Source organism: Pempheris klunzingeri, chromosome 14 (genome assembly GCF_042242105.1).
Source record: "Pempheris klunzingeri isolate RE-2024b chromosome 14, fPemKlu1.hap1, whole genome shotgun sequence".
Lineage (NCBI taxonomy): Eukaryota > Metazoa > Chordata > Actinopteri > Acropomatiformes > Pempheridae > Pempheris > Pempheris klunzingeri.
The window spans coordinates 8,403,966-8,431,123 of NC_092025.1; the positions used below are offsets into that span (position 1 = coordinate 8,403,966).

A 27,158-nucleotide genomic window follows, 5' to 3' on the forward strand; every position below is an offset into this window, starting at 1 on the left:
AGGGCTGTGATTGCACTGCTATAGGATTATTTGGCGCTGGGTGTAATTGGCATGCAAGTGAGGCAGGATGCTAGGAAGCCACTGGAATGCTTTGTGAATGGCCAACTGTGCTTGTCTACTTCTGAGCCCATTTCACACTCCAAAGTGTGGCACCATGTGAAGCTGCCTCGAAACCATTCTCGTGTTGTGTGTGTTTTAAAAGGGCCCCGTACGCACACATCTGAGAGCATAAGTTCCACTGTTTTGTACATTATTGTTTCCTTTGATTTCCTTCTTGGCTGATGGCCACTTTCCAGCTGATAGGATTAGACCTCAGTGTGCCAGGCAGTGTTTACTGTGATTACTTTACAACGGTCGTGGTGAAAAACAAAGAGGGCCATCAGTTTCGAGAATGTGCTCTAATGATCTAAAAAGAAAGAGGGAATTACAGTCACATAGCCGGGCAGGGTAGAGACATGCCTCTCGGGTAGCCACTGGCTAAAAGAGGGAAAGAAGGGGCAAGGCTTGGCAACCCTCCAAAGAAGGATGGCAAACAAACCTCAAAGAGGGACAGGTGTAGTGAAAGACACACTCCCCCAGACGGCAAGTGTGCCTTCCAAAGAAGACATATAAGGATAAAAAGAGCAGTGTACAGCAGCCAGAGCTCTAGGAGGAGTGAAACGGGCAGCGATTCACAGCAAAGGTTTATTCAATAACTTTAAAGCTGTGGTTTGACATGTGGTGGCACTACTCACCCTGCTCAGACCCATGTGGTAGCTGCTCTTCTCCAGATCCAAGGACTCCAGTAGCTCCTCCACAGCCTGGATAAAGGCACACATGTACAAAAACACGCACACACACACTTAGTCACGCGCACGCTGGATCCGGTGGGAACTTCTACTGACACCGCAACACTTCAGTAGTCCACAGTTGCCATGCTGAACTAATAGCACAGCACAGTTTCCCCTCCTCTCCCACATCCATTCCTGACTGGATTTTGTTTTGAGAGTAAGTCAGTAAGCATGGGAAAAGTTTGGCTCCTCAGAACCTACCAACCCCAACCACAAACCAATTATAACTTGTCCCCCAGAATCCACCTGCTCCTGCCTTATTCCTCATGAACCCCTGGAGGTCTTGGCCCTGTTGCAGCTTTGAACACATACAGCCTATGCAGAGGTACACCATCAGCCAGCCCGGAGCCTCTCCCTATCCATCCACCATCCTGTGTATACTGTAGGTGTATTGTTGTCTCAGCCTTTTCTCTCTACTTGAGCCCCTAGACTGAAAGACCACATCTAGATTACACCAGGAGAGGTTTGCCACGAGCACTGAGGGGCTTTTGTTTGCCAGTGTTTCCACAGAAACTCAGCCCCGATACACAGACACGGGGGAAAAGAGCTTTTCTCTCCCTTAACCCCATTCTTTCATTCTCTCTCTCTCTCCCCCCCTCTCTCTCTCTCTCTCTCGCCCGTTCCTCTCTAGAAACAAAGTTTTCTATTCTTTTTCTTCCCACTGCAGTTCAACCAGAGCCTCTCTCGCAGAGGGCCGATGCACCAGTGCACAGCACGCCCTCACTGATGGTTAACTTCTAAGACTAAAACTCACACCAAGCTTCTTCTAAAGACTTTTTTTTTCCACACAATCATTATTCATCAAGTTTAAACAAAAGCACTAAAGAAGCAGTGTCAAAACAACAGGGGAAAAACCTTGGCAGCTAGTTTCCAATGCCCAGATTACAAAAGATGATAAGCACATCTACTTGAATCAATTTTCTAGCTTTGAATACAGTGAAGCACTTTCTGAGCCTCACTGCCGATCTGGCTCTTTAACAGACATGATACTGATAAGGTTAAGTTGGTTCGATCATTACGATGGCTCTGATGAATGAGGGTTTATTTCTCTGTCAGTGGGCTGCTGACAAATCAGGGGTAAATGTAATGGAGCTGCCTCTTCACAACATTAATCTTCACTGCGCTCGGCCACTGGCAAAGCTGTACATTTTCCTCTCTCGTTGATTGACTTACTCTCTTCTCGTCCTTCACAATGTAATTCCTCCCGTGCTTTTTGGTGAGGTGCGGTGCCAGCACATCAAAGCGGCGTCGGAACTCAGAGAACACCATGTGATCTGGGTAACCTGTGAAGGTCAGTGTTGAATAACAACATTATATTCTGGGGATGTTTGAAGAGTGTAATAGATATTTCTGAAGGGGCTCTATGAAAAAAAAAAAAAAAGATTTTAGTTGGATTTCTTTTCAAACACAGTGAGATGAAGAGGTCTGTGTTTCTATGTCTGTCTTTGGTTTGTGATTTAAGCAGCTACCTCACCTTGCCTGTAGATCCGGAGAGCATCGAGCAGCTTGGAGCCACGCAGCTGAGCACGGAGCAAGGCTACATCCAGCTGCATTAAGCTGGGATCTCCACTCTCCCCTTGAGACTCACATTCCCCTCCTTTGAACAGGGATCCACTGAGAGCCTTCAGGGCATCTGCCTTGGGCAATATGCAGTGAACAAAGTGAATCCTGGACCTCCGCACCATATCAAGGAGAGCATCCTGTAAAAGACAGAGCAGGGTTTGGGACTCTGATGAGACCGACACCCAAAGTAATATCCACCACTGACTGATCTGCATGAAAACGTCTTTGCTTAAAACAACCAAATGCTACGTAGAGTGGTTCTGACATGCTTATCTTTAATTATTACAGTTCGTACAAACTTTTAGCAACTTTGTGTCTTACTATCTAACTAACACATGTTAGTACTGTACTACCATAATTCTGTATGGTGCCGTCAAGCCCTCACTCTAAATTTGTAAAGCAAACATTTAAATGTGTGTGTTTCTTTATACTATATATTGTAAAAGCTTAATTTGGATTTACATATAAGATTGATGGCTTTTAGGTTTTACTAATGGCTTTCAGTTTTTACAGTTTTTCAAAGAAATACACACATTTCCATATCGATTTTATTTCCCTAATCATCCAGTATTGTTTTCCCTGCTGCAAGAAAGGACTATGCAATCCATGTTACGGTAAACAAAGTCTGGGTTTTCTTCCTTTCTTTTCCCAGCATCTGGTTCTTGCTTCTTTAAGTTTTTACGTTCTGGGGAGTAAACAGCCCAGTATTACTACTAATTATTATATTGGTCAAGTTCGCACCTCTCTAAGATCTCAGATCTCTAGCCAAGCTCTTGACCATAATGTATCTATCACAACAATGCCATGTGTACATATCCTTGTAAGCGAAAATTATAACATAATACAATATTGACATTCTTGTGAGGCAACAGGTGAAAAAAGGTGCAGACTTTGATGCTGGAGGTTGATTCTCTGTGTCCCCTGCAGACCCGGCACATGATGTTTTGACGCTAAGAGTTGACAGTGGACAAGCACATAAAGACAAAGCCTGAGTGTTTGATTGGCTCTCTTGTCTCCTCTCACCACTTGTAGTTTTATCTGGATGCACAAGGACCTCTTCTTGATAGCAGCCACCCCCGTGGTGAAGGTCTTCCTCATGCTAGTGGCCCGTCGCAAAGACAGCTGGGAGACACCTTCAAGGCCTGCGATGGAACCGGACAGAACAGTGGCTCCAGCCGCTCGGCTCATGAACAATGAGCTGATGATCTTCCTGCAAGAGATGCACAAATTCAGCCTACAGGTTTTTTTTTTGTTTTTTTTTCTTTAAATCCACTTAAGTAACACTTCATGTGACAACCCCCCAAAGGCAAGACTCCTCTTGCATGTGTATGATGCTTACTTCTGGGAGTCCTGAAGGAGGCTCGCAGCATTGGTGGAGGCAGGATTCTGCTTGGCATAATTCAGCCACCCGCAGGTATCGTACTCTACCCAGTCAGTCCCGTGACTGTGGCCCAGCAAGAAATGATTATCCTTTTCGCTCTTCAGGAGGAAAGTGTGACCTGATGTAAATGTAGGAGGTAGTGTGAGATTCCCTGGCTCATTGTACACATGCAGAGGGATGACAAAAATGTAACAGCCTGCTTCAGGAGTGCAGGGAAATGTTCATATAGTCAGCGTGAAGGTTCTACGACAGCAAGATGATTCATCTTGCCTTGATTACTCTAGTATGCGCAGCCTGTCACAGACCTACATGCAGTAAACTTTATTGATACAGTGACAAACTCAGTTCTTCATGGGCCCCCGTTAGCCTGTCAATGCAGTTTTAGTATGAAATGTTCAAATCTCTGGTACTGTGGCTTCATAAATAATGCAACCGTCTGATTCAAGCATGATGTGGTAGACTGTTAAAGAGATATGGGTGATGCGCTACAGAGAAAAGTTCAGTTCTGCCTTACATAAAGAGTATGAATGAGAGGCTTCACCTCAGAGCTTTTCTATAAGCTCTAACCTTAGGAAGTCACAGTTGTCAAGTTGAATAGTAAAGATTTCTATGACTCATCTAATGTATGATATTGGTCAATATGTCAGATGCTGCTGTGTGTAGACTCCATTAGATCAATATGAATAGGCCATTCTCTATGATACAGAATAGTAGAATGCTTGCCAAGCTTTGTATTAGCTTCAAAACTGTGTGTGTGTGTGTGTGTGTGTGTGTGTGTGTGTGTTTGTCCTCTCCTTGCCTTTACTCTCGCCCTCAGCAGGTCCGTAGTAGCTAAAGAGACGTCCCAACAGGGTTTCCTCTGATCCCCCGGGCTGCAGCGCCTCCTCCTCCATCAGCCACAACAGGCCCCGTGCTTCATCTGTTCGCACTGTCCGTACCTGTCAAATAAATGCACACACACACACACACACACACACACACACAAAATGCTCAGTTTTACCTTTGGTCCTTCAGGAGCGACAGAATATGAGTAGAAATGACCAAAATTAATTGAAGACTACCCACGATTCCTGCACCTGTTTGACCCTCTTTACTAATACACCTGCCTCCAAAAAGATTCAGTTTTGCCGACAGTACCCCATATGTGAATAACAAACCACCTTGCCACAAGGACATTTAGTTTGCTTTAGCTATGTAACGGGAGCACATTGATGAATCATTTGGTATTTCAGCCTTTATTGTTCATCCACCTCCTGGGTACAGATGCAAAACAAGATATTGCTGCTTATGAAAGATTCTAAAAATTATCCTTCAAATGCGAGTTGGCCTCTATAGTCAGTGTTTCCTTAAATATTCTGTTCTACTAAATATCAGTGAAGCAGTGTGCTGTGCTGTATGTTCCTGCAGTATAAGCCTGATTATAAGTTGTAAATGGTAACAGGCCTGATTGTTAGACTGGTATCAGAGATTAAAGTTTCAAAAGCATTTAGAATTTCAACAAATTAGCTTTTCTGTATAATGGAAATGGAAACAAAAAGGAGTTCATGACGATGAAAAGAGGCAGGGGAGAGGGGATTAAAAAGCTACACAACCAGTATTACAATTATTGTGAACACAGAGAAAATAAAACCCACTTCAGATAAGCATGGATTAAGTGCTTGGGAAAGGTTTCTGTTGTGTCCTTGTCTGATACCAAACAGATAAATGTGACTTTACTTGGCAGTGCAGCTGTACTTTTGTATACTTATAAAAATAAAAAGCGCACTTTGTTTTTTTGTCTCTTAAACTTCCTCCAGACTTACTCCAGAGAAGTTTAAACAATGCACTTTTTGTCCACAGACATTTCGAATGAGCCACTAATGTTTTATGGATGACAAAGAGCTCCGGGGAGCATGATCTCGACACTGAGGTAGCCAGCTTGGTTAGCATGGCTAATGCCTGAGTCTACCCTGGGAGCATAAAAAACCAAAAACTGTTTTAGCAGCTATCAGGAAGTTACACTGGAGGCATCCTTATCAGCACTACACACACTACACTGACTTCAAATACAACACTGACTATCAGTTTCGAGGAGATACATGACAACTATGGCTACTACGGCTGTTTGTGATAACGGCCATCTGAGCTACAACAGGAGAAAAAAAAAAATACATCTGTGAGGGAAAGAAATCTTTGATCAAAATATCTTTTCATTCTAAGCAGCAGATCTTTAGAGTTGACTTCTGAAATGACTTTGAAGAATCAGTGTTTTTCCCCTTTGGTTTTTAATGTGATGTACTACAGTTCACTGCTTCTGATGACATTCCCATTAGAGCAAGGACCCTTTAAAAAGCACTCAAACCAAACACATTGGAATTATACCAAAGTGATCTATGACTCTCTAAACTCCGCCATTTCTGTTTCCATGGTGCAGATCACAGGCTGCAAAGGCCAAACATCGATTTTCTTTCTCGAAGTCAATTCTTTAACCTTTCTTTTCCTGCTCCTACCCTCTTTCGAGCCAAACAACACCTTTCAATATTTAAAAATTCACATAAAGGAAACTTTGGATGCCAAATCATCTTATTCATATTCAAAAGGGGGCCCAGAGATTGCCATGTGAAAGCAGATCATGAAAGGGAAGCAAGTCCCTTAGGTGTTCTGAGAGGCATTCAGAGGCAAGTTATTTTTCCAACACCAGATTCATGCGTGAAAATAGCAAGAAATAGTAATGAAGACAAGAGACGCATTCAAACACTGAACTTACCAGGGCTTGGCTCGAGGCTTGGTCTACCACTGCTACAGACAGCGATGTGCTGGGCTCTGTGTCATCTAAGGCAATCTCTATGTTTTCCTGAAGGAAGACAGGCAGATTGACAGACTCTTTAATGATTTGTGATGATGCTAAATAAAAGAGATGTAAATAGTGCTGTTTTTTGGTTTGAGAGAAAATAGAAATGAGAGATTTCAGCATGCTAGGCAGCTCGGAGCCTTGGAGAATTTTCTATGGACAAATACGTTTAACCGAGAGAGGCCTGATTTTCATGAAATGGTAATGTGGTGATGAAGAATAAAACAGTCCTTCATAGCTGTTTTGGTCATAGTTCAGAAAAATATCCATAGTCTTGAGGTAGTAGTTACAGATTACCCAGGATCATTTCTGACTAGTCTGACCCAACACTGATCCCATGCTGCCATGAGCTCTGGGAGACACTGCCTCCATGTGATCCTGACTCACATGAATGTCAACATCACAATTTTCTACCACAAGGAGTCCCAGGGAGTGTGGTAACCATTAATCAATTAGTTAATCAACAGAAAATGAATCTCCAGGTATTTTGATTCAGTCATTTTTCAAGCAAAATGCCAAATATTTGCTATTTCCAGCTTCTGAACATCTTCAGATATTGGATTATTGGTGTGTTAAAACAAGACATTTGAACATGACACCTTGGACTGTGGGAAACTATGAGATGTATTTTTTAATATTCTCAGACAATTTATAGACCGATCAAGAAATAATAAAAAAAAATGACTGTCAGATTAATTGATAATGAACATAATTACTAGTCGTAGCGTCGTCCCAGGTACTGGGTGTTCTCCAGATGAAACCACAAAGAAGAAGCCAGCCTGTGGGGCCACAACTGTGCACATAGGTGTCAGTCATCCAAGTAATTTAAAATCCTGATTCCCCTTTATCATGGCAGATCTACTGAATGTGCAGGCAGCTATAATAATTCCAAAGATTATTATGAATATTAAAATGAAAAAAAAACGGCATATTGGATGTAGGAAAACTAGAAGCCACAACAAATCTATTATAATAACAAGAACATTTGGCATTTAGGAAGACTGTTTTTCCTATAGGTAAATGGAAACTCTAAATGATTTCATTAATGTGCAGATAATAACATTTCTGGGATAAAGTGGAAATAAATATCTAAATCACCTTGACCAGAGCAAAACAGGCAAGCAGCAGCTCACAGTGACAAAGTGCAGGCTGCACTAGAGATGTGGGAAAACGTTGGCAGTGCTAATAGTGTGGCCGTGACAGATGCCAGTGTTTGAGTTGACTGTGTGTGTGTGAAGTAGCCCAAATCATTTTTGTTCTCTGATGTGGAGAATCAAGAGAAGAGGGTATACAAAAAACTCAGCACTCAGCTGCATTCCAAAATATAAAGCATATGCCTCTTGTGGGTATCACAGTTTAACCTGCCTGTCACTGCCACTGTTGATACTGTGCACCGTTTTAAATGAGTCTGACCCAGTTTTCAATGACAGTTTCACAGCTTCTTATATTTTCAAGATCCACTGACAAGAGAGAATTACACTACACAGATACATGCAATACTTCATTTCGCTCCAATTCCCTTTCTCTCAGGCAAGTGATGTAGGAGGAAATGTGGGTGGGAAATCCCAGGATCCTTGTTCACTGTATTAAAAGTAATATGATCTGGATTTCTGCCTAACTTTAGTGTGCTATCAGCTGAGTTTTGAATCTGAAGGATATTTCTGAGATTCGAGTTGGGAGAGCAGTGATGGATGAAACTATTTATGCCAGTAATGAAAGGGGAAAAAATCATATATATATATATATATATGAGTAATATATAAATAGATGCTTAGGGATGACTGTGGCCAGTTATTGAAGTCCAGCACAGCTAGGCAGAAAGCAAAGGAGGACAGAAGAAACACAGTTCCTTCATCTGTGAGCAACGCCACTGCTGTGCAAGCTGGGCGTGTCTCCCAAAGGCAGTTGTGAGTGACTTTACTTTGATCACAGCAGAAGAGGTGAAGACTGGCATCACTAATGAGAAGGTCTGACACATGAACTTGGCTTGTCACAGCTTGTGAAAGGTGGGAGGGATAGTGTATCTGATGTGCGAACACACACACTATTGGAGCTGATATATCTGAGAGAACGCAGCAGACAAAGGGAGAGAGGGAAAGAGGTAGGAGGAAGAAAGAGACAACCAGAATAAGGCTGCATGTATGCATGCTGCATACTGCACATGTCCTTACCTCTTTGTATCGCTCCAACTCCTGAACGAAGGTACGCTGGTAGAAGAGGGTGTGCAGACGTTCTTGAGTGTAGTTGTGGCACAGGTCCTCAAAGGTTGCGCCACACTCGCGTTTAGCCAGCCTGGGGTTTTGAAAGCCTGGTGTGTCCACAACGAGCAGCGAGCACAGGGAATGCTGGCTGGATTTCAAGGCCCTGAAGTGCACGGGGCAAACAAACACACACACACACACATGCATACACACCAGCATTAGCAATGTGATACTTGAGAAAATATTTTATTGATTACATTCACTGCATATAACCCCTGGCTTTAACCTTGGCTCTCTCCACAACATCCCTAGCTTTAACCCTCACAACACATATTCCTAATACAATTACCATAAAACCTAAACCCATGTTAACATAGTCTTTTACACTCCGAAAACCAACATTGTCTGGAAAAGCACTGCTAAAACCCCTGAAAACTATCGTAGTGCAAAATGAAATTAAAGATGACAAATAGATATACAAAATAGTAGAAAGACATCAAATATGTCAAGCTGAAGTAACAGTATTTATTAAATCCTGCACAAGGCATCTGCATGTTTCCATTATACGATGGTGCAGCCAAGAACATGACATCTTCAATTTAATACAGCTTCAGTAAAGTGCTGGGTCAAAAATACTTGCCGGTTTATCAAAGAAATGAGGATAGTGAAGAGTTCAGAATAAAGCCCAGATGCCACGGCCTCTAAACACTCGATGGCCGTAGCCTTGGATCCTGGTATGAGAGGCAGCCAGACACAGAGAACATGAGAAATAACCATTTCACAACAGCAACTCTATCAGCAAATAACATTAGATCCAGTTGAATTAGAAGAAGAAATGTTTTGAAATGTTTGCTGTGAAAGCTAGAATACAACTAAGGCCACAACGTTTTGCCTCTAAAACAACGTACAATAACATCATGTTTGTGCAAATTATGCCCAAAGGCATAAAGTATTCAAACTGGGCCTGAAATTGCCTCTGTATAGCAGTGTCATTTAGGACTCAGGTGTTTCTGAATTGGCCAGATCAAACAGCGCACGCTCATGTCTGTGCCTAGCGGCAATGGCCACCTGTTAGGCTCGCCTATTTCATTACACTATCACACAAAATAGTGAGTTTATGTGCCTGAGGGATATTTTCATGCCTGCATTCACATCTATGACTGCATGTTCATGTGTTAGGGCAGATACAGGAAAGGTGAAACAGAGGTGAATTCTGTCCATCCCCACTGTGGCAGTCTTTTTTAACTGTACCTTCATGTCCTTCAAAGTGTGTTGCAGTTTCGATAGAAGTCAGAGGACCAGCACATGTGCAAAATCAATGCAGGACAATTATGATTTCAAGGACAATGAAGAAGAGTAGATTCCAAATTGCTTGTCCTGACATAATGCGTATACTTATCTGTCAATAGCCATTGTAAAGCTGTGGTATTCATTACTAAGATAAGCTTTACTTTCTCCACAGCATGCAATTTCCCTCAGGTGACGAGCAGAGGCGTATGTGTGTGCATGTGTGTGGAAACAGAGTGAGAGTGACAAAGAGAAAGGGGGGGGGGGACTGTGAGGAAATCTGTTGGTGAATGTGGTCTGTGGAGTACCTGCATCTGCTGTGCCATTTTCGTCAGAAGCCTGGCGAATGTTGCTGGCTCTGGGCAGGGTGCCCTTGGCCCGGTGCTTGAAGATGGAGGAGGAGAGCTCCTCCAGGGTGCAGCCCAGCAGGTAGGCTGCCTTCTGGGCCCACTCATGACGTGCAAATTGTTTCCTGCCAGCTGAGACACGTGCATGAAAACGTCCATTAGCCCTTCTGCCAGCCACCCCAGACACATGGCTAGCCTGGTAGCTTTGTGACAATCAGGGTAGGATTAGGTCTCTGGTCAAGCCGACACTGACACAGCTGGTGAGAATATGCGCTAAAAGCATGTTCAAAATGTTGGTGGCTTCAATACATGTAACTACAATTGAAAAAATAAAGACGCATCCGCCAGCTTCAACAAGTACTGTTTCATGTTCAAAAGTCTTTGAAGCCGAAGTGATCATTTGCCCTTTTTATCGTCTTGAGAATGAAAGCAAAACTTATCATTAGGGGACACGATTAATTTATTTACATAAGGGCCTCTGTTGGGAAACACGAGTTTCTCTTTAATCTAGCGGCTGAGTGGGGAAAACATGCAGATATGAGTGCAGACTTCAGTTTTAATCCACCGTGGAGTGGTATCTTCTAAGACTTGAGAGAGAAACTGGGGGATTTCACACAGAGAGAAGTGGGCTCTATCCATTTCATCAGCACTGCAGACGCTCTGCATGCTTTATGACGATGATAAGTAGGACGGTTGTAAAGACATTTAAATATTTGCTTTAATGGATATTTGCAGCTACAATTATTTGAATTTTGATAAGACATCAAAAAGAGGAAACTGGGTTTTCCAAAATAACTGAATGTTACTGAGTCAAACAGTGAGGCGTGTAGGACTCTTAAAGATGAATAAAACACTACTATGTTCAATATCAGCTTTTGAAGACTGACACGTATTAGATACAAGTGTTGACAGTACAGCACACAGAGAAAAGCCAGTTCATTTCATGTGGTCTTTTTAATTTGTTGTTGGTGAATTAGAGATCAGTGCTGCCCTCTTGTGTTTTGTACACAGTATTTTACACAGTTTTATATTGTATGTGATCATCAAAACACAAACTTAGCCCTGGCAGCAAAGGCCTCTATGTAATAGGAGTACTATTGGAGTACGGGAGTATTTCCAATGAATAAATTAGATATTCCCCAGTGAGACAAAATCTAATTGCTAATAACGTGTCGACTTCTGATCATAACGTATATCCCATCATGCATTTTTTCTTCATGAGGGCCATTGTGTGTTTCTCCATAAGTCACCCAGTAATTTGCAGATCAGAGCAGGAGCTGTTTAGTGTCTGTATTCCCAATAACAGATTCTATGTGGGACGATTTTCATTGCTGAAATTTTTTTAAACTGGATGGTGTTATACTGCCATCAAAAAGATTGGCAGCCAGTTGGAAGGGATAACTGAAAATAATTTGGCAAGGAATTCTGCAGAATTGACTGGCGACTGCAGTGCAGACAAGGAGTGAGGAGTGAATAAACAAAAAAACACACAATACAGAGTCGCTGTTATTATACATCCCTGTGTTGTACATTATCCAATATGTGTGTTGTGTTTTATGCTGATCCGCTGCGTTTGTGAACTGCTTCCAAAACAGAAAAAGTCAATTTAATCGAGTTGCATTGCAATGACATTTGCATTGCAAGATGTAGGATCCATACATTGACTAAAAAGAGGGTTCAAATGAATAATATTGAGAAGAGCAAATTGCAAAGTGTGTCCAAGAGGTCAAGACTTCTGGGAGCATCTTTATTTGAAAAACTTATATAATATAATAATACTATAATACTGAAAAACTGTAATTCCTTTCATGAAAAAGCCTACTGCAATTGTATTCAAGCAAAGCAAGGGCCTTTCATACTTAGAAAAAAGTGACTAAGAGTAACCTCACCAATAATAAAAATCCTTTTGACAGCCTCAGCCTTTTCAAATGGCAGATATCTAATTTTAAAATGAAAGTCAACTGCTGTAGGAGGCACATCTATTACTTCAGAACACAAAAACAATCAAACTCTCTTACATTAGGTTTCATCATACAAATAGCTTCAAAGACAGGAACAAATCCTCGTGTTTAAGAGGACTGCTGTTCCCATCAGTCCTCAGATGCATTCTTATGACAAGATAAAATGTTTGTCAAGTCTTGAGGCCAAACTCAGATGAATGTTTTTCTGTCCTTGAGCTGAAACAGTCTTCCCTAATAATTAAACTCAAGTATCCTGTCAGCTGCTCTACCACAAAGAGTGCTTGATCTATTCAATATGATCATTCAATAAGGATTAACAAGGTCAACCTGACAGAAGTTCAGCTCTAATTGAACAAATACAGTGTATCACTTCACCTGCTGTGTGTGAGCATTAGCTGCAGCCCAAACTATGGAGACCAGAGACAGCAGGATAAATCTGCTAGCAAAGAGTCTCAAATGATTTCAGTCAGCTTTCATATGGAGGTTCTCTCTCAGTTCTTAAGCGGAAACTGTTGTGTAATGACCAGGGACATCGTGGACACTGATACGGTCAACCTCCCTTATTTCTAGTTTTTAAGCTTTGGGTAAGTCCAGTAGAGCCGTGTAACAACCTCTGCGCTGAGCAACATCTTTTAAAGTGCAAATGCATAATTCAGTTATCTGGATTACAGCTGTCTTGCATCACACTGAAGATGTTACCAACTGAGAGATAATGTAGACCTGACATTTTTGAGATTACATAAAGTCTTATTAAAACGTTTTCTTAATGACGAAAATGGTCATTTTAGCTTTTTCATCCTGTATGTGTACACATTAAGTATGATTCTTTGCATCTTTGTGTTATAATATCACACGTGCACTTTATCCACACAAGTAAGTGATGCAGCTCTGGAAAGCCGTTCCTTTGGAAAACCATTGGAAAAACCATTGAATGGAAAACGATTTGCTGAGCAATCTTACCCTTAGTAGCTCCTGCAGCCCCAAGATGGTAGATGGCCCCGAGGACTAGCCAGAAGGCCTTCTGCTCATCAACACTAATACCCAGAACCTTCATGGCTGCTTGCAGCTTGGAAAACTGCTGAGAGGCCCGCTGCTTATCCTCAGTCTGGAAGAAAGTGCAAACAGTCAAATAAAATTCCTTTTTGAACTATAAAAGATTTAAAAAAAAAACTAAAAGTAATAGTAATACTAGGAGGTTGACCAACTTATCAAAAGTTAAAATAGAATTACCAAAAATGACAATATCTGCAAAGTTACTGATGAATATCAGTGGTTACTCTGCTAGTTGTTGAGATTGCACCATCTTTCAAATCACACTTACAGACCCATTCTCATTTCTCCTGGGGAAATGCAATTTTAGCATTATTTGTCTGCTATAGGCCATTACACATTTTGCAAAGGTCTGTTGCTGCGGCTTAAATGTCATGGCAGCTAACAGATGCTGATAAAAGCATCACACAAACTCTAAGATAGAAAGTGTATCTTCGTGTTTTGTCCTGTGACACTCTGCTGTGTGACAGTAAGAGGACACTCCACTAAGCTATAAATTCTTGGTTTTATTACATTACTTGTGGATTTAGAAAGATGATAAATGGGATAGGCATCATTTAAGTGTTATGTAGTTTTAGTTTACTTCTAGACAGCCAGATATAGCTGCATTCATATTAAACATTTCAACATTCAGCTTTACAAAAAAAAAACAGGCCAATCTCCCATTAATAAATTGTATTTACCTTAATCTGAGGCATGATTTCAAACGCATTGTTTTCAGCAAAGTGGTTAAGGTGCAGCTCAGTTCTGATGAAGAAATGAGAACAACACAGAGGGCATTAACATCTCTCACATCTACTAATGTCTACATAATTGGAGTATTCGAGCAGTAATATATCATTATTGTCCTATTAATCCAGTACAGGATTAATAGGACAATATTGTGCTGTATTGTGCAAATAATTGGCATCGCAGTATTAATCCTGACCTAAGAGAGCTGTCTACTCCAGCCATCACGTAGTAAAAGACGTTAAAAGTGGACTCTCCCTCCGGTCTTCTTGTCACCCTCGTCTTCTCCAGAAGCATGGTCTGCCAGGCCACAGCAGAACAGGATATTAGCATGATAGACACTAACAGACTGGCAGTGCAACTAAGCATAATAACAAAGCCTTCTGGAGTTTGGTGAAAATCCATACTAGTTTATGACACCTTGCAGATGAAAGCAGATAAATGATGTGTTTGTTTGTACCTGGATGGAGGCTGAGGTCACCAGGCCCGCCTGGTCAAAGTCCAAGGAAACAATATGGGAGAAGCGACTAGCATTCCCATTCATACAGGTAGAGGCATTCCCAAATGCCTCCAAAACTGTGTAGACTGCCTGCCATTTCTCAGCTAGGGACAACAAAGATAAATACAGTCATCTGGATGGGTTATCAGTAACAACAATAATAATAATAATTAGCAATTCCTTTTATTTGAGTTCTCTCCAACCTACTGGAGAATGTTTTGTTGGTGCTGCCAGCTACCGTGACCAGGTACTGGATGATGTGCTGACAGTTGGTGGTCTTGCCACTGCCACTCTTGCCCAGCAAGACGATGGACTGATCCTGGCGAGTGGTCAGGAGGTTCCTATAGGCAGCCTGGGCCATGCTGTAAATGTGGGGGGCAGTGTCCTCCCTTCTGCAGCCCTTGAACATTTGCATCACCTGGAAAGATGAAAGGCAGTGAAGGAGAGGACGGGGAGAGGAGGACAAAATTATAGAGAACATATCAATACATATCAATTACTGTTTTCATTCTGATTCTCATGTTCTGCTCTTCCATAAGAGAGGTCTCATTATATGCACAGGCTGCAGCCTACCTTCTCTGAGTACATCGAGGGGGCGCTAATGGGGTTAATAACCATCATGTTGGGCCCAGCGTGGGTGTGCACCAGGTTACCTCCGTACCGCTGCCGCAGGGAATGCATCACGCTCGACTCGTTCAGATACTGCAGGGAGGCCAGGTCCTCTACTCGGTCAGACATCGGAGGGTTTGCCTGGGGTTCAAAGTCAGAAGCGGTCACATACTCACAAAGTGCCATGTGTAATTGATGTGGTTCAGAGTTGATTTGATGATTAAATACCTTCTCTACATCATCTTCATCCACATCCAATAAAGATCCATCACTATCCAGGCGGATTTTCACCTTCCCCTCTGGCAGACTGCCTGCCTCTGTCTTCAGGAGGGTTGCTGCAGCACCACAAAGTGTGGACTTAATTTATCATGACATACAATCTCAACCTGAGTGCAAAACCTTCATCTTATCTCACATATCTGATAATGTCTGGCAGTGGCAGTATCTCGTTTAATAAATGCCCAAGCTTGAGGAAAACTAAACAAGCATTCAACACTGAGAACATGTTTACTCTAATAAGGGAGAGCCTGAGGTAAAATGGAGATGGCCTGTCAGGCTTCTTCTTTTAATGGTGAAATATCGAAAGCATTTTCTAAACTTCAAAAACCCACCTGTATCATTCAGCGGTCAAATCAAACAGACAGACCAGCACTGACAGGATAGTAAATAGAGAATTTGCTTTAAAATACGAAAATATAGAAACTAAACATAGATAAAGATACTTAAATAATGAAGTTTTTACTAACCCAAGGAAAATCCATCCTTGTGGACAAGCCATACTTTTTCAGTGTTATACCAGGTTTTCTCTGCCGTAATCTGCTCCTCAGTTTTTCCCTGTAAGAAGAGGTTAACAATCAGGATTAAAAAAAACAACAATAATCAACAACTCAACAATACAAATGAAGGACAATTACAAATGACACTGGTGAACGTGCAGTTCACACTCACGAGACGTACAAGAGGAACTGAATTCATCGGGTGGAGGGCTTGTTTCGGTGTGAAAACATGTATGAGTTTCTGTGAGCTGGTTCATTTTCATACTTCACCTCTTGCATTTATGTCTATTGCACAACAACCCTCCACGGAAGAAAGACAGTTCCCATAATGCCCCAGTTTTAAGGCACCTTTCAGAGTTCACAGAGCATGCACTGAACTCACTGAGAGTGCATTTAATGTGCTCACTTAAGACATGCTGAAGACAGAGGGTGAGACAGGGGCGCCTCATCACAACAAAGTGCATCACATAGACAGAAAAAAACACTACAAAAAAAGAGGTAAAACAGCCAAATCAAGCCAAGTGTTTGGAGTGAGTCATGTCTGGAAACACTTCAAGTACACGATGCAATGAAGCTAACACAATAAACATTGGATAACTGCACCAAGACTGTATATTTGTCTTTTGTCCCTCTGGTTAAGATGTTGGGTCGTCAGTGATACTTCAACAGCTAGAGCTATCGGGAAGATGAACCTGGGCTATTCTGGTGATGGGACCGCCTCACTAACTACTGAGCCATTCTCCCACACCTCTTCACTAGTTCACAAAAAACCACACAAAAACCAATAAAACACACATCAATCTAAAACACGGGGGATGCAACAAGAAATACAATCAGTTGTAGCCATGGTCAGACCTTAGCTGCAGCTGAGTGTGCTGCCTGAAGGATGGCCACAGGGTCCTCAGCAGGTTTCGACTGGAGAAGGGAAGGAGCGCATGTCAACTGAGAAGTCACCATTTCCAGTGACTGAATTCAACAACTAAACATTACATCTGATTTGCAATGTCCAAGTGCACGACTGAAGCAATGCGAAATATGGCACAGTGGAAAAAAACAGGTAAAAGCAGGTCACAAATTATCACAAGTAAAAACATAATACTAAACACTGCAAAAAAAAAAAAAACAGCAGCCGTTTGCAATAATCAATGCAATAGTAAGTCAAGCAATGGTGGCAGAGTAAGAGAGTCATTCAAGTAATTCACCATTAAAAATGACATTATTAATGCATTAATGAGTAAAGATTACAAGGTGCATTAAAGGACAGGCACAAAATTTATGTTCTGTCATATTAAAAGTCAAAGTTAACAAGATATACAAGGTATAAATTCAAGGCACCGTGCAGCCAGTTGTAAATCAATGTGATAGTCAATGCCAATGAACTTAGCTATAGTACGGTACTACATCAACACAAAGATATAATGTAATACACAAAGGTACAATGCATTACGATGTCCAAACATGCTGTATCACTGCAAGCAAATTCAGTGATTGCAAGGCATTTGAGAAAGTGTTTACTGTTGCATATGACTACACTCTAACATGAGTATGTGTGGGCGTAGAGAGAAAAAGCAGCAAGACCAGCACAGAGCTCCACGATATGTTGGTTGTATCTAAATGCAGCATTGGTAAATTTAGGCTATTATTAATCATGCTGAGACGGTCAAGAATCCCTGACCCAACTTTGGTGCACACGGATTTATGTCACATTTCTCCATTCTGGGCCCATGAACCCAGAATGAACCAGAGAAAGCCAAGTGGGGACAAAGACAAACAGGCAGGCAAAGTAGGGCAAAGACGGGTCAGAGAGGAGAACAAGCTCGGGCTCCAGCACTCTACAGGCGAAGGAGTGCGGCGAGCCCACTGTCGAGCAGGCTGTACCTGAGAGGATTTGTAGCTTCTGGCACACTGGCCATGGAAACAGCAAAGAGGACAGCAGCAAGTCAGTCAGTCATCCAATGACCCACAGAGAAGCAAAAGTAGAGACATGGGATACAATTTGAGACAACAGGAGATCAGAGCGAGGAGGAGGAATGAACAGCAGCGGCCTTTCAGTGCTCTAGAAAGAACCAAACACTGCCAAATAATCAAGCACTGACTAATCACAACAGGCAAAGTACATCATCATGAAGTGCAAAGGTGCTCCTCTGGACCTGAGCAATTAATGCTACAAAATTTAATGAGAGGAAGGCAATGAGCGAGCAGTATCAGAGGTGTAGAAGTCAGCTCAAAGGGTACAAGGGCTCACACTGTTGTCTTTTCTGAAACAAAAGTCTGTTACCAATCAATCACACGGCATGGCATACAATACACAGTAATCAGTACCCACATAATGCCTCCAGTATGCTATAAAACGAAAAATTCAGGGAACACAGAAGTCCAGCTAATGTTACAGAGAAAGCCTTTATTTGCTCCTGAGCTAACTCTCAAGTAATATCCCTTTGGTGTTCAAAGTTTCAGATTTCAAACCAAGCGGGCAACAACGCAGGGGACTCCTGTAATAGGAACCCTACTGGCAGTGGGACAGCTCTGGACTAGCCCAGGCATCGGCCCACGGGTCATTTTTGGCCTGAACATTTCCCTCTGTCTGGGGAGGCAAGCAGTTGACGCAGGCCGGTCACAGGGCAAGCCTTGGTAAAGCGTGCAAACCAAACAAATGTAGGGGAAGTTACATCTTTGCCATTGATGGTGAAGATCCTCTTCACCCGCTTGTAATCGTCCTCAGTGGGAATCAGCTCTGGGACCTACAGTTGGATGGCAGGGCCAGCAATCGCGATTGGTGGCCAGGAAGTAAAATCAGTGAACCAGACGTAATTGCTATAACTGCCCACTTCAGACATACGGAGAAAACTGAGTGGGCAGATTAAAGCATTCCATGTAAAACATCGTCTAGTGCTTTTGAATGTGAGAAACACACACGGTTAGGTGGAACTTTGCAACAGCATGAACACGCACCTGTTCATTTGTTGCAGACTCAGGCTGGAGCAGTTCAGCTGAGGACGGCTTACCATTGGGGGCCACAGGGGGACAAGATGTCTCCTTTGCCTTTGCACAATGTATGCAAAAAACACACATACACACACACACACACACACAGGAAGATGGAAAAAACACAGGGGACGATGACAATGAGGATGACATGTATGTTTTAGCTCGATGTATTTTCTTTTAACTTTAGATTCAATTCGACACATCAGAAACTACAACCAACTTCAAGGGAGGTTTGTTCCTGCTAATTTAATTTTCCAATTAATTCCGTCAGGAAACGAACAAGGGATAATGGCTATTAAAGAAAACTGGATCATTAAGCGTTGCGGCAAAACAATAATTGTTAAAGGCTTTTGTTTGCCTGTAGTTACTTCAGGAACAATGTGGAAAATATCTTTACAGTAATTAAATAATTTAGCATTGCCTCAGCTCTGAAAGCTGTCTAATCATCCCATCTGGGAGTTGCACCTGTAATTGTGTGGAGCTGTGGCACTAGGATCAATAATTGTAGATTTGTCTCATATCTGCTGCTGTTTGCATCGAAGTAATATCTTAAGTTGAAGCTGTGCTGCTACAAACTTTTTTAATCATCTGTTTCATTTTTTCTATCTTTAGATATCAGTAAGGTGAAGTGGGGCCATTACAATGCTTGCTTCACTTTCACTTTTTTTCTGTAATGTAACATTCAACAAAGCCTAAAGGTGAAAACAAGTTAGTGCACGTGTCATACTGATTTTTTTTCATGGGATAGTTTAGTTGTATCTAATGGTAATGGATAATGTCTGCCATAGTCAGCTACAGATATACAGCTTTGTCATTTTGATATGTAGCTCCACTGAGAGCAGAAAAGTAAAATCATTAGACAGCACAAAGCCACAGGAATGCTTAGTCACACATAAATGTACATTTCAGCTAACATCTTGATCCTACCCTTAATTCTGGAAACCTAAATCTCTGTCTAAAATACAACAATCCCTCAGCAGAAATACCAGGTGCATATCTGCAAAATCAAATCTCTTGCTCCGTGTCCAAATACCCGAACGTTGGGCAGATTTCTTTGACATCTGTTGATAATATTTTCAGATGGCCTTCTCACAAACAAATTGCCAAAGAGACTAAACAACAGAGCAAAAATACAATATTTAAAACATAAATATTTAATGTTCAGCTGAAGCTGAATTTAATTATCCAAGTGCCAGCTCCAAGCTGTACATGGTGATTCACAACCAAATGGGATCCGGGTCTTGACAACTGTTTTTGAAAAAGGGCTGTTTACCTGACAAAATCACTGAGTTTTCTCTATAAGACTATATTTTGAATTCTTATTGTGACTTAAAAAAGCAAAGTGTCTTTGAAGCCCCTTCAGTGGTCTTCAGCAGACAACTTCAGTGCTTTGTCTGCAGAAAGTGACAGTAACGAGTCACAGCCCAGTGCTCATACACAACTCCCAACTGACCAGACTACCACAGTGCCATCCATGAGGACACCCTTATACCCACTGATGAAGTCTGATCACGAGCTGCTGCGTGCACCCTGCTTCCCTTCACTTGTTCAGGGTGGCTTCATTATATCAAGGCTCATTTTTGTCAGAAATCAAGAGCAAGTTGTACTTCTGGAGCAAATGTGCTAAGAATAGTTTTGTTAGTCACAAAGATGAGATGTGGCTTAATTATAATGGCAGTTGTAAGAAAACGTCTTTATGATCCAAAACCGAAAGCAAATCTGCTAAAGTTGAGGCTGTTTTTCAAGGTAAACAATATGAGGAGGTTCATGTGTATGAATAGTGATGTGTGTTATTATCACACGGCATGCTCCACCCAGAGGTTCCGCACACCAAACATGCACTCTGTACCTCCTGTTTCTTCACAATAACTGGACGGGCCTTCGGGATGAACCCCGCAGGAGGAGCCAGGGGGTCTGTCTTTGTGACAGGGATGAATCCTGGAGGTCGTGCCAGGGGATTCTGTTTTGGAGGCACAGGACTGGACTTTCTGGCAGGGATGAAACCAGGCGGTGGAGTCAACAGGTTTTGTTTGGGGACAGGGATGAAGCCAGCAGGTGGGGCCAAAGGGTTGGGTTTGGGAGCAGGGATGAACCCAGCTGGAGGGGTTAAGGGGTTAGGCTTCGGCGGTGCAGGGTTTGGCGCTGTAGTAGTGGGCACAGGCGTGGATGTGGTTTCCTCTATTTTTTCCACAGTAGGTTTTTCCTCCTCTTCCTCCACCTTTCCTTTCTCCTCCTCTTGCTTCCCTTCCTCTTTCGTGTCCTCTTTGCGGTCCTGGGTGCGGGTGCGAGGCCGGTGCTCCTTGGTTCTACTTCTGCCCATTAGGCTGGCCAGGCCCATGGAGATATCATCCTTCTCCTCCGTAGCCGGTTTGGTGGTTTTGGGCGCAGAGTCCGCAGCAGAGGCCGCCTTCGCAGACTCAGAGACAGCAGGCTGGTTCTGCTCTTCCTTGGCAGCAGGAACTACACGACGAACAACTCTCCTCACAACCTTCACCACCCTTCTGCCGCTGGAACTCTGCTCCTCCTTCTGAGTGTCCGGTCCCCCCATGTCAGCGTTATTAGTGGACTCTTCAGTTGTTGATACAGTTGTCTGTGGACGACTTCCTGTGTCTAGCCCAGGTTTAGTGACTGCCTCAGGCTGACTACTATCTACATCAGACTGGATACAAACAGAGCAGGGCAGACAATAGTGCGGATTATTCCCACAGCAGGTTCTGAGCTCAGAAACTCAAAATCAAGTTTATATCAAGTAGTGCATTTCCATTGGTGTGCAACCCTCACTCAAGCTAGTGTATGCAAGCAGGACATCTGATTCAACATTTTCATTCCATTTTGACTTTGAAGCTTATTGGCAAACTGTTGGAAATGTGCTCAACCCATTTGTCAGACTTCAAGGATGCACACAATGCAATCAGGTAGGAAACAGTAATTGTAGGCATAATTTGTTTTTGCTTACAAGAAGATGCCACAGAGCACTTTCAAGATTGAAAGTAAGGAATCTAACCCGTTAAAATGATAGGTAAATAGTATTTTTATGCTTCAGGTGAATTACTCCATCTTCGTCTAATTCAAACCTAAATTCAGTTCTCAGGGTTAAATTGGGCGATAAAGACAAGGAGCCACTGTGTGTTTCAGACAATGAAGAGATTAAATGGTTAGAAAATGATTTTTAAAAATGTATTAAATCCATGCTTTAGTCATATTATAGAAACAGTAGTTGTCCCGAGAATAACGACCATCATCTCAAGCCATATTAGCACACACTTAACTAATGGTTAAGAACTGTGTTGGTCATCCCTTATTCTAAAATTCAACATATTGCCAGCTAGCTCGCTGAGGATCCTGATCATGTTTGGAAGCCAAATTCAGCTTTTCTGTTATCTTGTACCACAGCACGCAAAACGGTTTGCACCACGTGAGTTGGTGCATCATGCAGGTGAAACCAACACTTACATCTGGCTTGTTCTCAACTTTAACCTACACGAGAGGAAGCAACATAAAAAAAAAAAAAAGGTCAAAATGCATATTCAGACCCAGGCTTTTCTTCTCTTTCAACATAAAGGAACATTTTGCAAACTACAGGCAATGGCATGCAGATATAAACTGAAAGGCTAAAAAAGAAAGAAGGGGAAAAAAAAACACAGAAAAGTGAGAGACTTCCCTTTTGCTCCCAGAATGAAAAGCGTGATTTGTACGCCATGGTGATAGGCCAGAAGTCATGGAACAAGCTGGGCGACGTGGAGAACAAATGTATGGAATGATGAGAGGAAAGAAAAAAGAGACAGTGGGGGGAGAGGAGGATGTACTGTGCGGCGTGATGAGGAATGGGAATTTAGGGATGAGCGCTGGGATACTGTGAGCTTGTTTTCAGCACACAACGGGTCATACACCAACAGGGCAGTGGGACCATGCAGCACTGAGGACAGAACACATGAACAACATAATGAAATGGTTTGCTTTCTTCTCACAACAAAAGACAAGTAGAAAACATGAAGATGTGTACAAGAGCTACATGCTGGAAACCAGACTAGTATTCAGCACTGAATCATCTGCAGCAGTGTTATTTATTACAAGTGGGCCTCAATCAATTGCTATAACTATGTATGAATAACTGAAGTTATTACATTCTATGTCTGTTATTTGTTTGATGTGTTGTGATGACACAAAATCAATCAGAAAACTTAGAACTCTTACATACAACAGAAATGAGTGTTGCAAACAGTGAAAAGCATTAAAACCAGCCATACGAAGAGTCGGTTAGCAAAGGATCTCAAATAAGCACACTTACACATCAATACACTTAATCAATACACTTAATCACCAGGCATTTTGTAGAATGTCTATTACAACTGCATTAAAGGTTAAAACTAAAATTGGCCTTTTACTCATTGAAGAGACACAGCAAACATGAGTTGCGCAGCAACATGTTTCACCATCTCCGGCCCTGCTTTCATCAGAGTCCACTCCTATAAATAGTTTCAGCAGGAAAGGAGGCCATTCTGAGACGCCATCAGAGCCCAAATGGAAGTGCTAAGCAGAGCATGCACACCCTGAGCCGATCGCACAGCTCGCCACACACTCGGTCCACCAGAGGCCCGAGCCCATTACCTTCTCTGTAGGCCTGGTTAACCTTCCAATCTTCACTCTGTCACTGGAGCAGTGTAGTCAGGGCCAAGGCAGGGTAGGACATGGGGCTGCAAAGAGCACACACTCGCTAGTCCTGGGTGAGTGGGAGGGCAACTTCGAGGGCGGGGTCACAGTCAGCACAGCACAGTAAAGCTGTGGTCTGGGGAGTGGAGGGGAGGTAATGTGAGAGGAGCCGGGCAGAGACATAGAAGAGGGACAGCTGCTGAAGTACGAGGGGGGCCGCGCTATAAATAGGATTTGCAGAGCCGCATCAATTAGCGCAGCCACTTTTCCCTGCCACTCTCTTCTATTGGTGACAGGGAATCAGCGAGGTAGTCTCCCTCATGAGGCGATACAAACAAACATTTGCATGCCCTTTCCTTTGGAGGGGAAACACAAAAACTAGGCCACAATAATAATGCAATTAGGAGGTTGAGGGATGATACAGATGTGCGGCTCAGTACTAAGTGCAACAATTTTTTTTTTACTACAACCAAACATAACATTGAATGGAAGTTTATTTAATCATCAGTTCTCCTCCACAATGACAGGCTGAGTAAGATATCTGTCTCAATGTGAAGGATACACACTATTACCTACAAATCAAACAAGAAACATGCTCATTCGCTCCAAAGTGAGCACAGAATCCTTCCTCTCCATGACGCTAATGCACACACACACTCAAAGACACAAGCAAACAACCAAAGTACAGGACTGTTATGTATGTGTTAATGTAGTCTAAGTGCCTTTAACACTTGTGGAAGGCATGTTCCTCACCATGCACTTTGCACCACAAGAGGGAGCTATAAACTAATGAATTCATTTATCTCTTTCACAGAGAATTCTGCTTAAGCACTCTACTGACCTAAATTCGAGATGTTGTATTGTTTGGAGACAAACCTTGATAAGAACCAAGCAGCGGTCGCATGATCCAGACCCATACATACAACAAATACTGCTCATTTCCTGTTAATTTGTACCAAAGCGTAAACCGAGGTTTTAAATATTTTCAAATAAGATAAGACACAGACACCAGTCAGATACGATCTTAGAACTACACTACTCTCCCAGTCAGAACAAAATGTTTCAAGACATGGTATGAAGATAATGCTCTGCCCGTACTGCATTGCTGTAAAACCATTTGGGTAAAGACACATGTAATGGGTGAGTCACCTGAAGGTGTCATGGAGTGTAGCCGCACAAGGAAAACACAGAAATGTAGCAACACACTTGGCTGAGCTGGGAAGGGCTAATCCAATCTTGGCACATTCTTTTCCTCTTCATGAACTCATTAACATTGTCATTTATCAAATAACCAGTGATTATGTACACAATACAAAGTGTCTGGGAACTGCTTCACTCAGACACATCAGAGCGGGAGAATACTCGCCAAGACCTTTTTATTTTCCTACTTTAATGGTAATGTGCGAAAATAGAGCTTTCCTGCAAAAAACTATAATCAAGGTTTCAAGGCGTGTCTTCCTCATGGTCGAATCAGAAGTTCACATATTAGCACCCAGCCAAACACACAGCCTAGCTGGTCTATTTAGTGCAGTTTGCTAATCCCCAGAGTCAGTTACTGGGACACAGCATCGGTCGGCTGTTTGTCTACACAGGGTTAGTGCAGACCACAGATTAAGGACTCTACACTGTAAACACTGCTGATTCTGTCCCACTTAAATCACTCCGACACTATGAAATCTGTTGGGAATCACGCTGTAAATTGCTGTGTTGTGTGTTAACTGGAGTTTTATACCACATTCCTTTAACATGTATATATATGTTTAATAGACATACATGTCATATACACATACAACATAGATTCTTGATTTGTTATTTGCCAAACCTTTATCACTCTGGATTGTAGTGGCTGTTAGAAAAGGTAAAGCTGACCAGGATAACAGGCAAAAAAAACCACAGAAAAATTCTAACATTTGAAGACAGAATGATAATATCTCCTAAGTAAAAGTATTACATCTAAATGACAGACACTGATCATTTCAGATTAAAATCTCCATATTGTGCATTCCAAGAAAAGCGGGCAGAAATCCCAGAGACATTTGACCACACAAAGTGCAAATTGTCCACGCGTTGGCAACTAAGAAATGAATGATGGCACTCTCTGGTTCCAGGATGTGACCCATTTTCGGTTAGTAATAGGAAATAGGCCTGGAAATCAGAACTTCTCTCTGAAAGTAGGCCACATGGGCATGATTTAGGAGCAGTGCATTTAAACAGGTGATCTCACCTGTGGTTTCGTCTCCCCTGTCTCTCGTGTAACAGCCAAAAACAATAATCAGAACACAAAGAGACTCCAGGAATGATGCTGAGTGCTTGGATGAGAAAGTCAGCAACCAATAGCACACACAACAGGAGACACTCATAGTCTTGATAAAAACACAAATGCATAATTTATACATAGACCGTATCTGCTAGTGAGCGGTAGTAGTAATAAAAGTACCATAAAGAAAAAACAATATTCAGTTAAAATAGTTTTTGCTTATGTCTGAAAGGGTGAGGGTGTGTCCGCAGACAGACGTGGATCAACCACACACCCAAGAATGTCAAGTATGTCTGCCTTAATATGTCAAGCTGCAGTCACTACATGAGAGGTCAATGTTGGAAAAGTGTGTCACTTATTATCAATTGCGTGAATTTGGGTACGGGGTGCTGTGAAAGGAGGGAAGACACAATAGCATATCTGTAATTTGGATTTGCTATATTTATAATGATGTTTATAAAACTGCCTCCTGTCTATCACTTGGCCAACTGTCTTATGTATCATTATTATTGTCACCAAATCAATAAAACACTGTTGAAAAAACACAAAAAAGTAAAAGTGTCATTATATGGATCAGGGAACAAAAGTACTGAAGGTAAGAAAAAATGACTTCTTAGGTGTAGCCTCTATCATGAACCAAACAGCTTTATCCTTGGAGGCCCCACCTCTTCCTAATCCACGCCTAATACTGTCTGCTACTGTAGCGTCACACCACTGGAAAGGGGGATGACGTGATTTCAATGGGCAGCTTGGGCAAGAGATTACACCATTTGCTAATTTGCCAGTGTTAAAATCTGTGTCTGAAGGGCAGAGAGACGGGAAATGCATGGCACGAGAGATGAGTAATGCGGGAATATTAGATGAAACATTTGGCAACATCAGCGGATACAATTAGCTCCTGAAAGGTGTGGTCTAGGCGATTGTTGAAATATTACCTTCATCCACAGTTAAAAAGTGCTGGTGCCTGTCTAGGCGACTGACTATTCATATACTACAAAATGACAACATTCAGCCAAAACAAACCAGGACATAAAGTAGTTATAGAAATATAGATATATAGATATAGATATAGATATATGTGCTAATTCTAATTCTAATCTAAGTATGTAAATAAAGGTCGTCTGCTCGGCCAAATAGACTCAGGTGTACAATAATGTGGCGTGTGCTGTTGATGAGGACACTACCCAGTTCCCAGCCCTT

General features: G+C 42.1%; 1 protein-coding gene across 1 annotated transcript in view; it reads right to left on the reverse strand.

The window, feature by feature from the left end:
• LOC139212924 (unconventional myosin-XVIIIa-like) overlaps nucleotides 1-27,158 on the reverse strand; it is a 58,768-nt gene that overhangs the window by 26,952 nt on the left and 4,658 nt on the right. Inside the window, exons 2-22 of the mRNA XM_070843492.1 lie at nucleotides 19,016-19,105; nucleotides 18,733-18,804; nucleotides 16,919-16,978; nucleotides 16,034-16,121; nucleotides 15,516-15,622; nucleotides 15,252-15,428; nucleotides 14,886-15,096; nucleotides 14,640-14,782; nucleotides 14,379-14,479; nucleotides 14,134-14,197; nucleotides 13,361-13,505; nucleotides 10,401-10,571; nucleotides 9,446-9,536; nucleotides 8,776-8,968; nucleotides 6,521-6,607; nucleotides 4,574-4,712; nucleotides 3,733-3,892; nucleotides 3,417-3,603; nucleotides 2,305-2,530; nucleotides 2,004-2,113; nucleotides 735-800 (exon numbers count right to left, since the gene is read on the reverse strand). Coding sequence (XP_070699593.1) covers nucleotides 735-800; nucleotides 2,004-2,113; nucleotides 2,305-2,530; nucleotides 3,417-3,603; nucleotides 3,733-3,892; nucleotides 4,574-4,712; nucleotides 6,521-6,607; nucleotides 8,776-8,968; nucleotides 9,446-9,536; nucleotides 10,401-10,571; nucleotides 13,361-13,505; nucleotides 14,134-14,197; nucleotides 14,379-14,479; nucleotides 14,640-14,782; nucleotides 14,886-15,096; nucleotides 15,252-15,428; nucleotides 15,516-15,622; nucleotides 16,034-16,121; nucleotides 16,919-16,978; nucleotides 18,733-18,804; nucleotides 19,016-19,105 — 2,688 coding nt within the window. The remainder of the gene's footprint in view (nucleotides 1-734; nucleotides 801-2,003; nucleotides 2,114-2,304; nucleotides 2,531-3,416; nucleotides 3,604-3,732; nucleotides 3,893-4,573; nucleotides 4,713-6,520; nucleotides 6,608-8,775; nucleotides 8,969-9,445; nucleotides 9,537-10,400; nucleotides 10,572-13,360; nucleotides 13,506-14,133; nucleotides 14,198-14,378; nucleotides 14,480-14,639; nucleotides 14,783-14,885; nucleotides 15,097-15,251; nucleotides 15,429-15,515; nucleotides 15,623-16,033; nucleotides 16,122-16,918; nucleotides 16,979-18,732; nucleotides 18,805-19,015; nucleotides 19,106-27,158) is intronic.